We start from the raw sequence: 14,706 nt of genomic DNA on the forward strand, positions 1-14,706 counted from the left end.
TAGAGAGTGTTGAGGAGACAACAGACGATGACGGGGGAAAGTCAATGGTCTATGGCGTTCGCCGACTTTTGCATCAAGGGTAACTCGAATAACCGCTCTACTCACCCGCATGCAATTCCAGGCTGTGGACGGCTCCATGAACAAATCAGGACAGCCTCGAATGTGGACACAAGTTAGGCGGGGATCCCCGATGAATAGGCACGTCTCATCTGACCCGTGACTGCACTCGGCCGATACCGCATATTAGGCGTGCCAGGCAACGCTACGCGTCACCGATCAACGATGCACGATCTGATCGCCGAGACTTGCTGGACATTGAGCTCAGACGATAACAAACGGTCCACCAACACCTATACCCCTCCTACACCTCCCAACAAACATGGAGGAGGCAACGGGTGAGTTTACCGGCCAACAAGCTCTTCACTCGGTTCATAGGCATGCTAACGGCCCAGAACCAGCACCATCGCTGGTCGACCTCCTCCAGTCGACGGCCCAAGATCGGCACGAGCCGGTCCCAGATTTCTCGTCGCCCGCCGCGTCAGGATACCTGGACCAGCTGCTGTCCTTGCCATTGAAGTCTCTTCTGGACGAGGCGACCGTCATCTCCTCTGAGGCCGCCGGTGTCGAGACTGAGCTCACGAACCTCTGCTTCCGGGAGTACCCGACGTTCATCTCCGTCCACAAGTGTTCCTCGGCTGTCACCTCGGCCTTCGACGACTTCTCCAGCTCTCTCGGAAAGCTTCTGGACGCCGTTCCTGCTCTGGAGGATGAGTGCCGAACGTTTGTCAAGTCTACAAAGGGCGTGCAGGACGCTCGAAGCAAGGCTTTACTTGTGCAGGAGCACCAGGACAAGCTGTTCGACCTGCTCGAGATTCCTCAGCTCATGGACACCTGCGTGCGGAACGGATACTACCAGGAGGCTCTGGAGCTGAGTGCTCACGCCACCTCGCTCAGCAAGCGATACCCCGGCGTCGAGCTCGTGCAGGACGTCTCGAAGGAGGTGGACGCCGTGCTGCAGGTCATGGTTGCACAGCTGCTCGCTCTGCTCCGCGAGCCGATCAAACTCCCCTCGCTCATCAAGACCGTCGGCTATCTGCGACGGCTGGGAAGTGTGGAGGAGATGGAGCTCGGCCTTGTCTTCCTGGTGTCGCGGCTATCGAACTTCCGCGCGCACCAGCTGCTGCTCGAAGGTGACCGCGGCGACCCTGTCCGCTACGTGCGCAAGTACGTGGACCTGTTCCGCGAGCACGTCTTCGACATCATCTCGCAGTTCACGACGATCTTCCTCGAGTCCTCATGCCCCTCTCCTGCGGCGGCGTCGCACCTCGCTTCCTTCGTGGGGCAGTGCGTCGACGACCTCGTGCAGCTCGTGGGCGAGTACGTGCCGAAGATGACGCACGACGCCGCCTCCCTCTCCTCGATTCTGGTTCAGCTGGGCTACTGCTCGCTCGCATTTGCTCGTGTCGGACTCGACTTTGCCTCCCTCGTGACTGAGCCCTTTAACGAAGCGGTCAGCGCGGCGTACGCCCAGGCGTTGGAGGAGGGTGCTTCGGCGCTTTCGACAACGCTGAAGGATGCCGCCAAGAGTGTGGGCAGCCAGACTACCTTGGTCATCGCGGGCGAATACGTTCCGTCGCTGCTTGCTCAGGCCGACCCGGTAGACTGGATCAAGTGGGGCGGGAGCTTCGAGCAGCTTCCGAGCGAGCTCTCTCGCCTCCCGCCTCTCGCGATGCTCGTGAACGCGCACCTGTCCGCGCTGAACAGCCTCCGCCTTCTGGCTCCCTTGCATCTCTACCCCGTACTTGCGGGTGTACAGTCCGCCTCTTTGCTGCAGTGCACGCACGCCCTGGCGCAGTATGTACGGGGGGTGGTCGCGCTCGCCGACGCCGAGAAGGGCCAAAAGGCGCAGCTTCTGCGACGGACGGAGCGCGAGCTCTCGCCCGAGGAGCGCAAGCAGCGTCGTAAGGAGACGCAGTGGGTGTGCGTCGCGCTCGCGGACAGCTGGATCCGAATCGTGTGCCCCTTGCTCGCGAACGCTCTCGAGAAGGGCGTGTATGATGGCGCCATGCCCGCTGAATCTAGCCCGGAACTGAAGGAGGCACTCGACACGCTCCAGGCTTGGATCGATGACCAGATCGACAACCACTTGGGCGGCACGCCGTCGCCGCGCAAGTCGAGGGAGGCGGAGCGACCACCGTCACCTGAGAAGCAGGCGGAGAAGGAAGCCCCGGCGCCGACAGCGGAGGTTAAGAAGGAGGAGGAGCCTGTGCCAACAGAAGGGGACATTGCTGCTCTCGACTCTACCAAGCCTGCTTCGCCGGTCAAGGCGCCGTCACCTGTCCAGACACCAGAGCTTGTCATGGAGACGAAAGACGAGCCCGCGGCCGGGGAGCCTACGGCCGACGCTGAGCCGACACCGACTGAGGTGGAGGCTAAGATGGCATCTGTAGAGGCGGGGGAGGACAAGGTCGACACTCCAGCCGTAATTGCCCCAGCCCCCGCACCTACCGAGGAGCCCACTCTGAACCCCGATGCTGCTGCTACGAAGGCATCCGACGAGTCCGAGAGCAAGCTCGAGACGACAGAAGCGCCTGCAGATGAGCCGAAACCCAGGGACGGCGCGCCCGCAGCAGATGAGGAATCCACCCCGGCAGCACAGGATGCGAAGACTGACGCCGATCCGATCGGCGCGGCCAGTACTGCGACAGAGACTGCGGCAGTGGGCGGGACCAGTTCTTCCGGCGATCGCGGCCCTGAGGCGTCCGACGCGCCCAAGGACGGCGCACCTAGCGCACCTGCAACATCTGCGACAGAGAAGGACGATGAAACAAGCGTTCCTGCCGCTCCTGCTGCTCCTGAGACTTCTGCGGCGGCGTCGGGATCCGCCGATCTTGCGAATCCCTCGGATCTTGGCCAGAAGGGTCAGGACGTGGAGTCTGCAGAGCGTGCAGAGCCATCCGCAGACATCACGGTGCAGAGGGACGGTACGCAGGGTGCCGAGGAGACGGCCGAGGGGAAGACGTCACAGAGTGACATCGTGCCTCCACCCGACGCTTCTGACTCCGCTACACCTATCGCTGCCGCCGTGAATGAGACTCCCGCCGAGGAGGCCGCGGACGAGGCCGCAGACGACGACGACGCTAAGGACACCGACGAGCCTGCCCCCGAGTCCACAGAGACCGCTCCTCAGGCCGCCCAGGCTGCCCCTAGCACTAGCGGAGGAGGGAAGAAGAAGAAGAAGAACAAGAAGAAGAAGTAGTGCCACCTCGTCCGTCGAGGCTGAGCAACCATCTGTAGAATCACTCAATCTTTAGACGCAGCCCAATGTTTAAAATGTAACTTGCCATGACCAAGACATCGAGATTAGCTGGCCTCGCCTGATCGCCATGGCCTCGCAACGGCGCAGGAAACTGGCGTGGAACACAGCCCCGTCTCGATCTCGGGAAGGTACTGCCTGAGACATGTCTCTGGATTGCCAGTCTTTTGGGCATGTTTTCTGCATCGATAGATTAACACGAAAAAGGGACAAAGCATATATGATGGTGTTGTTGGTGCGAGTTTGAGCGATGGGAGCACTTCAGAATGACCAGAAATGACCGTGCGTTGATTAGGGCTTGAGTGTGAATGTATGGGGTTGCCGAATACGATGCGATGCGTCCGAAGCGTGCGCTCATGCGACTCGTGGTGAGCCGAGCGCACGACCTGGCACGCATGCTGGCACGGAAATTACATACACTTGACTCTTGGCTTGGCTTGTATTACTTGCACACATCGTTCGTGGAGATTGTTCGGTTCACCTGGTCATCCTTACCGCGTGAACGCCGGGCGGCCCAGCTGCAGCATATACCCCTTCAGTCTTCGTGACTTGCGTAGCGTAGCGAGAACGTCATGAGTCGAATCCGGGACCAGCCTCAGATCACAGCAGCGTGAGGTAGTTGGAAGGAGCGATCTGAAATGTCAGCTTCGGATAATCGACCTGATAGCTTGCTCTACTTACTCCAACTTGTCCAGCAGGAGTGCGGACCTGGTACCATTTTCCAGTCGTGTCCACAACGTCGAGGACATCGCCCTTGGCGAATGACACCTCGTTAGGGTCATCCGGCGAGGCGGAGTAGGCATAGTTCGCCCTGGGCGTCAGTCGTCGTTTCCACACATCGTCGCATGTGTGCCCCGGGTCACCTGACCGAGACCGCACCGGCTCCGCACTCACCTCGCCTTATGCCTGAACTGGGGTTCGCCACCAGGTCCGGACTGGGCCGACTGGCCAGAGACGCTGTGCGAGTCCATGACCTCGCGGACGGGCGCGGCAGCGCTCATCTGCGGGGCCTTCTGCGGCGAGGGGGCCATGCCGTTCATGGGCGACGAGTAGCCGTTGTCCATCATGTACCGTCCGTTCGCGGTGCCGAGGTCCTGGCTAACCATCCCGCGGTCGGCGGCGCCGTTCCTAAGGCCGACAGACTCCGCTCCGTAGCCGCCCATGTCGTTCATCTGCGCAGAGCGGCGAGCACCTCCGTAACCGCTACCACCCCAGTTGCTACCCAGGATGTCGCCGAGGAACGTGCCGTCCTCCGAAGTCAGGTAAAAGAGCCAGATCATCTGGTGGGTCAGCTAATCACCCCGCGAAGTGTAGCTACACTCACGTCGACGATGGCCAGAATGAGCCAGCCGACGGCCATGGCAATGTAGCTTCCATCCTTGCTGTAGATACCACCGTTAGTGCCAGTGACAGCATAGACCAGGCTGATGGCGCCGAAGATGGAAAGCTGCAAGCGGTAGTGAACCACTCCGTCGCTGAGAGCGGCGAGGCTGTGTAGAGATCAGTATTTGCCGGGCGGATAGCACAGCGGTCAACATACAGGAAGAAGACGATGACAAAACTGCAATGTCAGCTCGTAAGTCTCCCCGAAAGCTCACAGTTGGACCCAGATGCCGAACCAGACAGTGCCGACAGCAGTGCCGCCGCCCCTGTGATGAGCCTCAGCAGCACACTGTCCTGCGAATGCAATGACCCAGGCCGGAATGGCGAGGGCGAAGGTGCCTAGCAACACCGGCTGGCGGGTAATGCCTCCGAAGTCGAGGCCACCGTTGAACATGGCTGGAATGGGGCTCGAGGTCGAGACTTGGCGAGGCGTTCAAGCGATGGAAAGAAGACACGAAGTTCTTGGACGGGAGAGAAGGTGGATGAGGAGGGAAGGGGAGGGGCGAAAAAGCGAAATGAAGGGTTCACTGGCGGAAGGGCGTAGGGACGCTCGGAACGGGGCAACGCAGGCGAGAAACAGTGAGGATGGACAAGCGACGCCGAGTGTGGGTGGGTGGATGGAGAGGAGTAGTGTTGAGCGAGAGCTTCTCGAGGATACGAGGATGAGTGTATGAAGCTGAAAGCTGAAACGCGAGATGTTGGGTCCTGGTCGTGTTATGATTCCAGTCTGATGCTTCCCGATTTTAACCTTAGCTCCTGACATTGTCACTTTGTTCGAGAGGGTCAAGGGGCTCTAATTTCCCCGTCACACACCACCTCTCCTGCATCCCGCCTCTTTCAAGTCTGCATAATGATACATGACTGCTCCTATGACCACGGGGTACGCCACGCCGTCATGTTGCTGTTTGTGTGAGATCTAATGCATGGATGGAAGCATGAGATCGTGAGACTATTTGTTTTCATGTTTGGTTCAGGTGAGGATGAAAAGTGCTCTCATTTTCGTGATGGCTTAATGCCGTGGTGGTGCTATGGGGCCTGGGGTGGCTAGTGCTTGGTGCACGCACTGGCGCTCGACGTGTCAACCGCGTCGCCGTGCCGGTCGCGGTCTCGCGTCTTTTCCTGGACGCTTGAAATTGACACCTGGGCTGAGGGCGCGCGCGGTGGCCCAGGGCAAGCCCAGGGGAGGTCCGAGGCTTCCCCTTTTTCCCATGTACACGCGCAGTCCTCTCCCTCTGCTCATACCCCCTGCCGTCTCGCGTAGCGCTCTCCCCTTCCCTGCGCTGGCCGCTAGCGCTCTCAACAATGAGGCACCTGAGGAGGGTGATCGAATTTGATTCCGTCGCCACTCATGTTGACGGGTTGCTCGACCGACTGTGGAGGGACCGGTTAACTACTGGTACGATCTCGTCATTGACTGTCCCAATCTTATCTTACACAATCCAATCCTTGAGGAATCGTCGTACCATCAACAATGCTCGATAGAGAACACGGCGCCTTCTGAAGATCCAACATGTACAACTGTCCATGCTGCAATCTCCCCAAGAGGAGCCAGTATTGCGCCAGTTGCATTCGGGAAGGGTGAGTTGCGATGATGGCCTGTCGGACGAGCTGACGTACAAGGGTTGGTCAGCATTCGGTGATCAAGAAGAATGTTCAGCAGCAGGTCGATGTTGCCGTCAAGCACGCCGAGAAGCTGCTGGAGGGAGGGCACAACCATTCGAGAGGCGCCCAGGAGTGGAGGCAGCTGCGGGCTGAGGTCGCAGCTGCAGAGGAGCGGGTGGCGTCTCTGCGGCGGCAGCTGAAGGCTCGAACATCAGAAGTGAAGAAGGGTAAGCTTTGAGTCGTGCAATCTAGCTGACCAGCAGCCAGAGATGCCGTTGTCCGGTCCGACTACCTGCAGCGGGCGCAGGTGATCGAGAACGCCAAGCGGGATCGACCGAACGCTGCTGACTTGCGAGCCAACATTGCGCTTGTGCGATCGAAGCAGCACGAGGTCGGCAAGCGGATTATTCACGCTCGGCGGGTACTCGTACGGGAAGTTGTCGACGTCTTTGGTGTGCAGCGGCGCAGGTCATGGGAGATTGCGGGGCTGCAGTTACCTTCTTCGCCGGAGCTGTTCCGTTTGGAGCCATCCCTCCACATCAATGCGATCGTGCTTCACATCATTCACCTCCTCAGTCTGATGACGCGGTACCTGTCGATTTCGATCCCATTCACGCCAACATTCAACGAGCAAGAGCACGTCGGGCGACCGTACATGATCGCGAACCTGCCCTTCCTCAGCACGACCAAGTGGCGGGACAAGCACCTGCTTTGGATGTCGAGCAAGGCGTACGTCTCGAAGAAGCACGCAGGGAGCAAGCAGGAGAAGGCCCAGATCGTGCTCAAGTCGTACAAGAAGCACAAGCACTTTCTCGAGAGCTTTGCGCTCCTGTGCCACTCCGTCGCCTACCTCGCGTTTACGCAGGGCGTGCTCGGTATCGGCATCGGGCCGCAGAGCTTCCGCCCCGCTCCGTCTAACAGGCGGAAGAGCTCTGATGAGAACGACTCACCCCGCTTCCTCCCCGGCAGCGACGGCGTGCTCGTCTCTGCGACGTCGGTGCTCGAGCTCATTGCGCTCACGGCCGAATCGCCGACACTCGGGTGCAAGTCCCACGAGCCGAGCACGTCGGACACGGTGAAGCACATGGGCTTCAGCCTCGACATCTCCGAGGTCGTTGCCAGCGTCCTGACGTGCGAGCACGCAAGATGGGGAGCGAGCAAGCCCGATGTAGAAGGCAAAGAGCATCTGAGCGAGGGCTGGGAGGTCATGGACATGGATACATAGTTGTACACTATCTAGTCTAGTCTTGCATGTATGTTGACACCATTTTGTTTGACTGCTACTGCACTGGTAATCTTGCAGTGCGTGCATTCCTAGAAGCTCTATCGACAGAGAGAAAGGCCGCAAAAGGCAAAAGGAAAGGTCCGGCTGGGAATCGAACCCAGATTACAAGAATCAGAATCTTGTGTACTAACCGTTATACGACCAGACCGTGCCTGAGTGATCTGTCACTCGGATGTAGCAGCTGACGTATATCCGAAAACGCATTACCGCGGCACAGGAGAGCAGCGCGTTTTGGTCCTCTACCAGTTTTCCAGCGACCTTCAAGCTTCTCAGAGTGCTACGACGGAACGGCCCATGCAGAGGTCTGACAGCGGGCCCCCACCAGATGACGGTGAGATGTTTATTCCGCGCTCGTTGGCAGTCTGGTGTAGCCACACGACGCCGTTGACGACTGCCGCCACACTAGACTTGAGTTAAGAGCGGAACCAGATAATCAATAGTTTATCCTTCGATTGCCTCGGCATCAATCCCTCCACCCAAAGTTCTACTTGATCACCATCAACGTCCTTTGTCCAACTGTCCAAAAAGCTTGCAATCCGAACGTCGTTCAGAAGGGGAGATATGCAAAAGCAAGGTCCGACTGGGAATCGAACCCAGATTACAAGAATCTGGATCTTGTGTACTAACCGTTATACGATCAGACCCTTTACATTTGCCTGTCCCCTTGGAGGCTCCTGAACGCTCGCGAACTCGCTGGAAGCATTTACAGGCCGCGTTTGCTGGCTGCCGAAGAATCCAAGACGCATGTACGAGGCATGGCGAGTTGCGTACGCGTCTCTGCTAGGCGAGGAACAACGAAACATGCAGAGTTGGGCTGAGTTTCATGAATTAATTGACATTGTTCCGGCGTGCTCGTGCCTCGGAAAGGGAACGTCGCGGACGCGTTTCAGCATGCTTCGGCGTGCCCGGGTGACTTTCTTCGCGGACAGTCTGGATTGCCAGTCTGCACAGGTATCGGCGAGGCGCTTCCTCGCCTGTCAAGGGGCAGAAATGTATGGCCGTGAGCTGGGGTGATCATGTGTGGCGGGACTCGTGTTGGTCCGGAGGCACCGGAGTAAGGAAGTGTCAGAACGCACAGTGGTATTGTTGGGCTGCTGATGGCCTCTTTCCTCCCTTTTGGAGCTGTGTATGTCGTGTGTTCACTATCTTTACAGTGGTAGGCTAGAAACTGCATATTCTTTATCCTTGGCACGGTTACTGAGCGGGTTCCCACTCAGAGCTCACTCCTACGTTGGCTCCCACCTTCGGCACGGGTCGGCCTTGCATCGCCTGATGTTGGGGATGAAGTCGACGCTCAGTTGCGACAGCATTTTCTCCTCTCTCACTACCGCATTACCGCATTAAATTACCTGGATGCAGACTTCAGTCAGAGTACAGTTGACTCCTTTCGCCAGCTGCGAATGCAGCGTCACTGGAACAAGGGCAACTGCGCACTCACCGATGGGCCGCTGGTCGCCGTCAGCGGTGGCAAAGCCGAGAAGTACAACAAGCCGGTGATCCCGCCATATCTCGCGGCACCCATCTACCTAAAGGGCTCCGAGTCGGCTTGGAACACCCTCTACTTCAGCGCAGACCTCTGCAGCCCCAACCAGCAGGGAAACCCGATCTGCGAGTACCTCGACGCAGCCGTGGGTGTGGCAAACTACTTGTCCGAGCACGTCACTGGCGCAAGCAGTACCGTCTGCAAGGCCGTCAATCCCGATGGAAAGGCTCAAACTGAGAAGTGTTCCGACGGAATCTGATCTGCCTGTCTTGCGAGAATCGTAATGATGTAGACTCACAGACAAAGTAACCGTTGCCATTGTACTACCACAATGACCAAGACTTTGTAATCTTCGGAAGAGCTATTCCATCTAGCCATACATTTCGTAGTGGTGTTACGGTTCTACAAGGCTTCATTCCTGCCTGGGCAGCTTCGTCTTTCTGGTTTTAGTAGCTACGCCGACAGTAGTGGGCTTCAGACGCGTAGACTGGTCCGGTGCTCCCCGTGCTCCCTGACGAGCCTTTCTCCGCCGAGCATGCTAACCCTCGTCCCTCACGATCTGCCACCATTCACTTACAACCTTCCCCTTCGGCTCGAGATGCTCAAGCCGCTGCTTGCACACTCCCTCCCCGCTCGCACCCCCGGCGCCGCCGCCGAGTGCTGCGCACCCGACCGCCTCTCAACCGGTGTTGTGGCGGAGTGGTTAACGCGGTTGACTCGAATGGTCTCCTTCGGGAGAGATTCTGCAATCAACTTCCTTCGGGAGCGCATGTTCGAATCATGTCAACATCGTTTTTGCGCTTCCCCGGAGTCTCCGGAATCTCTGGAGGTTGTTGGAAGGTTTGGAAGTGAAAGAGGGAGGAGAGAGAGTGGAAGAAATGGCGGCGGAATGCTCCTGAGAGGGACGAGGCGCTTCAGGGCCCTGCGGAGGTGCGAGGGCGTGCACAGGCTATGCAGCTCACCTCCTCTGTCCCCAACGTCGTTGCTGTAGATATTTGAGGCTCGACAATTCTCGATGGCGATGCAATTTCGGTGCAGATGAGTAGTTGAGGAGTGTTCATTGCCCGAGTGGAGGTGCATGAAACAGTTCCCGAAGTGCCACACTCGGTCGTCAACTCTGGGATAAGGGCGCACCCACGCACAGGTGACTGTCAAGGCTATGCAGTGCAGGGGCGCAGGAGAGGCGAAAGCGTAAATCGCGCCCCTCGCAGTACGCAGTCGTGTGCTCGACGAGGTTCCGTAACACCGTTTCCGCGCTGCCCGGCTGATCATGCTGACCAACATGGCGCCTGAACAGTAGAGATCCCTGACATTGTCATGTTGCTTCCCTCCCCGATCATCCCGATCGCACCTCTCAGCATTACAAGCTCGTTACATACACAGCAGCGGCTGATAAGATTACGCCGCTTACATTATGAGAGTATGGAATCGGAAATTATGCAGATGATGACGCAGTCCTGAAACCAATGTCCGTTGCAGATGCGGCTTGATCACCGGACCGAGTGAGCCCAGTGACGCCCCCACGTACGTGGTTGCAGATCGTCCCTTCACATTTGATCGTCCGTGCGCCCCATCGGGGCGTCGTTTCACTTTCGTCAGTGCCTCGTTCTTGATGCGATGGAGGATGGGTGTTGTTGTTCGTCGCCGCCGTCGCCGTCACCGTCGCCGTCGATGGCGAGCAGAGCAGCGGAGACGGTGAAGACGAGCCAAAAAGATGACCTCTGGCGGGGTCGAACCGCCGACCTTATGCGTAAGACTCGCGTGTTAAGCATACGCTCTAACCAACTGAGCTAAGTGGCCGAACACGTTCGACTTGTGCCGGACTGGAGCACGTTCACGCCGCGCGGCGCGCCTTGCTTTTGCCCTTGGCCTTGGTGAGCTTGCGCGCCTCTGTCGTCATTGTCATGTCGCTTCGCGGGAGCTGGCCCTGGGCTTGAGTCTTCGTGCCGCGCTCGCCGTTTGAAGTTGTGGATGACTTGCGAGCGTCACGGGCGTCGGGGACGGGAGCGAAGAAGGAGGGCCGCACCATGTTGAGAGAGTACTCCTGCCGGACGCGGATGAAGGATTCCCATCGCTGAGCGAGGGTCGGCTTGCGCGGGGGTGCGACTTTGGGCTTCGGGCTCGTCGACGGCGTCAAGTCCACGGGCAGGGAGGAGAGGGTCGAGGACGAGATGGGCCGGTAGCTGTGCGCCGTCGTCGACATGGTGCAGCGAAGGGGGAACGGAGGGCGGCGAGGAGAAATGCATTCGCACAGGTCAGATGGGTTATATAGCGAAACCATTCATAGCGGGCCCATGGGAATCGGCGGCAACCAGCATCCACATGACTCATGAGCTAATGTGCGGCTTGATGCGGTTCCTGTACTCGGCTCAGTTCCGGTGACAGGCTATGCGGCCAACCCGTACGCTTTCTCCCTACCCGATGGCGGCCATACGATTCTTAGTGCGCAGCTTGCGGCGACTGACGGCTGGCAATGCTGGCGTCAATGCAATCGCACGATCAAGTGCGCCGCATGACCCAGGAACCCACACACCGAATTGATACAGACAATTGATGCATTATACACAAGGGATTATAAGCTACGACGATGCGTTTGAATGACAACTGTATCCACGACAACTCCTGCGCCCTCTGCACAGAGGTCGTACGGTCTAAGTCTAAGTTTCAGGCGTCTCAGGCGCGCGTACCGCCCTCAACGTACATCGGAGGCCGGTCCGGCATGTACGCGGGCGGTGCGTCCTCATGGTCCTCGCGACCTTGGCGGATCCGACGGGCGTGCCGCCTAGCTTCGCGTCCATCGGCAGTGCAGTCGGGCACGGCTCCAGGAATGGGATCGAGAACCGCGCGGATGGTAGCTTGCCGGCTCGGTCTACTGATTTCCGAGTTGCCTCTCCTGTCAACATTACCCAGGATAGCGCTCCCGTCCCAGCTCTCATTCCTGGAATGGCCGCGTCGGTGCCGACGTCCACTTTCACTGTGGTCGCGGTTCCTCGTCGCTACCCTGGTGAGTACGGCAGCGGTCTGGGGATCGGCACGGATGCTATCACCCATCGACTGCAGCTGGTTTGCCCACTGCGTTGTACCGATGTCTCTCCGGCGCTCAGTGGCCAAGAAGCTGTTGATAGCGCTAGTGTCGATTGGGGTTTCCGGCTCGGGCTCCGGCTGCGCCTTGTGCTTGTGGACATCGATCTCGTACTCGTCATGAAGATCGAATGGACGCTCCCACTGAGCCGGCATATCGTCATCCAGGGTGGGAGGCTCGTACAGGTGATCACCTGCTGCAGCCTGCGATGGTCGCCACCCATGCCGAGCGTACTTAGGGCGCCTTCGCTGCTCCGTCTCCGGTCGACGCTCAGGTTCGGGCGATCTGAAGGTGATGTGTGGGCTGGAGATACTGCGAGTGCGAACGACTTGGGGCTCCTCTAAGTGGGTCGGGGAGGTGAGTCGAGGTGTGCGGATACGAGGCGAGTTTGGTGATCCCAGGCGGGGCGATCGAGGCGAGGCTGCACGGCCGGCAAATTCGGAGAACGGGTCCGCGAGGCTGAGATCCCGACGGCGCTCACTAGCGAGGAATGACGCAAGGGCGGAGCCACTGAGGCTAGTGTCGCCAGAAGCCTCTGGCTCGGCCGCTGTCTCCAGCACCGGGTCGAGTATGTCATGATCGGTGTTCACCTCGAACGGGCGCTCCCACCGCTCAGGCACATCGTTCTTTGGAACGCGGGCATCAGCCTCCGAGCTGTCATACAAGGAGTCGCTGGCTCGGGAGTCAGAAGGACGCCAGCTGCTCTTCTCCCTCGGCCGACGAGAAGAGGAAGGGCTGACCACTTGTGAGTATCGAGGCGGGTTGCTCGTGCGGCGCGGGTCGACCAGTTCCGGGATTGATGGAGCTTCGCTCAAGCTGTCGAAAATGGTCGCTGGTCTACGCCGCGATCGTGAGCTCGGCCCAGCTGGTGATGGTCGCACGCTGAGGCTGGCGCTGCGCGACAGAGTTCGTTCCGGCGCGAGTAGAGGACGGGCTGGCGGTGGAGGTGCCGCACCAGGCGGCAGTTCCGGAGGGACCGAGCCCTTTGCAGCGGCTGGTGGGCCATAGCAAGAGTTGGATCTTGAGTCGTTAGTTCGGGAGGGGGTGCGGCGAGGCTCGATCGGGCTGTCGGGCGCGATCGTGATGTCAGGGATCTGCTCCGCCGTTCTGCTCTTAGACACGTTCGGAGAGCACGGTTTCGTGCGACCGGGTGTGCTCATGGCGACGGCGGGCTCGTAGGGTGTGCAAAGTCCAATTTGAGCGTGCGGACGTTACGGGATGCAGTGCGCAACGGCGAGAGAGAATTTGCGTGGGCGTTAAGGTCGTCCGAGTGATGGAGGCTACTTGCGTTAGTATAGAGTTATCCGATAAGATGCCGCGGATCAGGTTACCCGTTGGAGCGAAGTGGACAGTGTCATGATGACGCTGGCCAAGGACTAAACCTTGCGCGGCTAGGCTCCAGTCACGACCGTGATTCCAGCTCTGTCGCGATTCTCGCATCGGCGTTTCCGCATGACCACTCGGAACACTGTGCTGGTTGGGGTTGGGGTGTGCATAGACAATGCACTGACATTACACAAGCCTCGGAAACAAGCCGATTCACCGTCTCAGGAACAGGGCAGGGTGATGGCTGTCGCCACACTAAGCCCCAGGACCATCCGCACATGCGATAGTGTCATTTCAACCATGCATGGGTCTGCGCACGGTTCACAGCTAGCCGTTGGCCCGCTCCAACTCAACCGCTAACGCTTGGACGCTCCGCCTGCGCAGAATCACTCTGCAGCGCAAGGTCCATACATCGAACCCCGAGTGACGGATGAAGCAAGACACTTACTGTTCCAGGGAAGGATGCACGCAGAGGGTATGCCAGCTGGGCTGTGGACAGGAATGCCAGCCGGGCGTGGTCGGGGAAGGGGGGCGGCGCTGTTGTTATTGTTTTCGTGGTCGGGTGGAGCGCTGATCGCGTGCGTAGGAGGGTGCGGTCGTGGGAGCCGTTTCCGTGAGAGGCGTAAAGGAGAGAACCAAGAGTGGGAGCGAGGGAGGGAAGGAGTGTCTGTTGAGGAGAAGTGACGGAGTGTACAGATTGCGATTGCGATTGCGATTGCGTTCGGTGGAATTTAGAGTTGGAGAAAGCAAAGTTGACGGGTTTGCGATCTGCAGCGTGCATGTGGTACAAGTTGGGTGGCGACTACGTGGGCCAAAGTGCATGCGGAGTCAATGACAGTGGATCAAATGCCGTTACCTTTCACGCCCCTTCACCTATACTTGACCCGACTGCGCGTCGGGCCATTCCAAGCTATGATGCGCATGCATACGCGCTTAGGGTGTATTCAGCCTCAGCACAATGCGGCGCACACTAAAATCCGGTGGGCATTGTATGACAGCGCGCGGTGCGCGGCGTGCAGGGCGCGTGGGGCGGGGTGCGTGGTGCGTGTTGCATGCTGCAATTATACTAAACTATGTTATTGTTACATGCCTGCATCGCTCTCTGCAACGCGATGCTTGCACAGTAGGTCATGGTAGTCATTCAATCGTAGTACCCCGGATAGTGGTGTCTACGTCGTAGTCGTCTTCGTAATCGTCTTCCATTCCTTCATCAGGGATGGTGGTCGCGG

At 58.8% G+C, this 14,706-nt stretch overlaps 7 protein-coding genes and 4 non-coding genes across 11 annotated transcripts; 4 read left to right on the forward strand and 7 right to left on the reverse strand.

Annotated features, from left to right (window-relative positions):
- Positions 1 to 379: 379 nt before the first annotated feature.
- On the forward strand, positions 380 to 3,259 carry A1Q1_05340 (intra-golgi family transport-related protein; the record flags this gene model as incomplete). The annotated part of the gene is made up of 1 exon (XM_014322072.1): positions 380 to 3,259. The coding sequence occupies one exon, from the start codon at positions 380 to 382 to the stop codon at positions 3,257 to 3,259; it is 2,880 nt and encodes a 959-aa protein (XP_014177547.1).
- Positions 3,260 to 3,916: 657 nt separating this feature from the next.
- A1Q1_05341 (uncharacterized protein) lies at positions 3,917 to 5,093 on the reverse strand (the record flags this gene model as incomplete). Its single annotated transcript, XM_014322073.1, has 6 exons — positions 3,917 to 3,949; positions 3,998 to 4,127; positions 4,211 to 4,596; positions 4,641 to 4,806; positions 4,857 to 4,877; positions 4,915 to 5,093. The coding sequence occupies 6 exons, from the start codon at positions 5,091 to 5,093 to the stop codon at positions 3,917 to 3,919; spliced, it is 915 nt and encodes a 304-aa protein (XP_014177548.1).
- Positions 5,094 to 6,223: 1,130 nt separating this feature from the next.
- On the forward strand, positions 6,224 to 7,526 carry A1Q1_05342 (uncharacterized protein; the record flags this gene model as incomplete). Its single annotated transcript, XM_014322074.1, has 3 exons — positions 6,224 to 6,277; positions 6,330 to 6,481; positions 6,569 to 7,526. The coding sequence occupies 3 exons, from the start codon at positions 6,224 to 6,226 to the stop codon at positions 7,524 to 7,526; spliced, it is 1,164 nt and encodes a 387-aa protein (XP_014177549.1).
- Positions 7,527 to 7,662: 136 nt separating this feature from the next.
- Positions 7,663 to 7,734, reverse strand: A1Q1_t415. The gene has a single exon. It is a non-coding gene; the product is annotated as a tRNA-Gln (tRNA).
- A 424-nt stretch (positions 7,735 to 8,158) lies between these two features.
- On the reverse strand, positions 8,159 to 8,230 carry A1Q1_t414. The gene has a single exon. It is a non-coding gene; the product is annotated as a tRNA-Leu (tRNA).
- A 756-nt stretch (positions 8,231 to 8,986) lies between these two features.
- Positions 8,987 to 9,328, forward strand: A1Q1_05343 (uncharacterized protein; the record flags this gene model as incomplete). The annotated part of the gene is made up of 1 exon (XM_014322075.1): positions 8,987 to 9,328. The coding sequence occupies one exon, from the start codon at positions 8,987 to 8,989 to the stop codon at positions 9,326 to 9,328; it is 342 nt and encodes a 113-aa protein (XP_014177550.1).
- A 426-nt stretch (positions 9,329 to 9,754) lies between these two features.
- A1Q1_t389 lies at positions 9,755 to 9,861 on the forward strand. The gene has a single exon. It is a non-coding gene; the product is annotated as a tRNA-Ser (tRNA).
- Positions 9,862 to 10,784: 923 nt separating this feature from the next.
- Positions 10,785 to 10,869, reverse strand: A1Q1_t413. The gene has a single exon. It is a non-coding gene; the product is annotated as a tRNA-Val (tRNA).
- Positions 10,870 to 10,903: 34 nt separating this feature from the next.
- A1Q1_05344 (uncharacterized protein) lies at positions 10,904 to 11,272 on the reverse strand (the record flags this gene model as incomplete). The annotated part of the gene is made up of 1 exon (XM_014322076.1): positions 10,904 to 11,272. One exon carries the CDS (start codon positions 11,270 to 11,272, stop codon positions 10,904 to 10,906), a length of 369 nt encoding a protein of 122 aa, XP_014177551.1.
- A 470-nt stretch (positions 11,273 to 11,742) lies between these two features.
- Positions 11,743 to 13,311, reverse strand: A1Q1_05345 (uncharacterized protein; the record flags this gene model as incomplete). Its single annotated transcript, XM_014322077.1, has 1 exon — positions 11,743 to 13,311. One exon carries the CDS (start codon positions 13,309 to 13,311, stop codon positions 11,743 to 11,745), a length of 1,569 nt encoding a protein of 522 aa, XP_014177552.1.
- Positions 13,312 to 13,826: 515 nt separating this feature from the next.
- Positions 13,827 to 14,258, reverse strand: A1Q1_05346 (uncharacterized protein; the record flags this gene model as incomplete). Its single annotated transcript, XM_014322078.1, has 2 exons — positions 13,827 to 13,868; positions 13,926 to 14,258. The coding sequence occupies 2 exons, from the start codon at positions 14,256 to 14,258 to the stop codon at positions 13,827 to 13,829; spliced, it is 375 nt and encodes a 124-aa protein (XP_014177553.1).
- Positions 14,259 to 14,706: the final 448 nt, after the last annotated feature.

The sequence above is a fragment of the Trichosporon asahii genome (genome assembly GCF_000293215.1).
Source record: "Trichosporon asahii var. asahii CBS 2479 unplaced genomic scaffold scaffold00071, whole genome shotgun sequence".
Taxonomy (NCBI): Eukaryota; Fungi; Basidiomycota; class Tremellomycetes; order Trichosporonales; family Trichosporonaceae; genus Trichosporon; species Trichosporon asahii.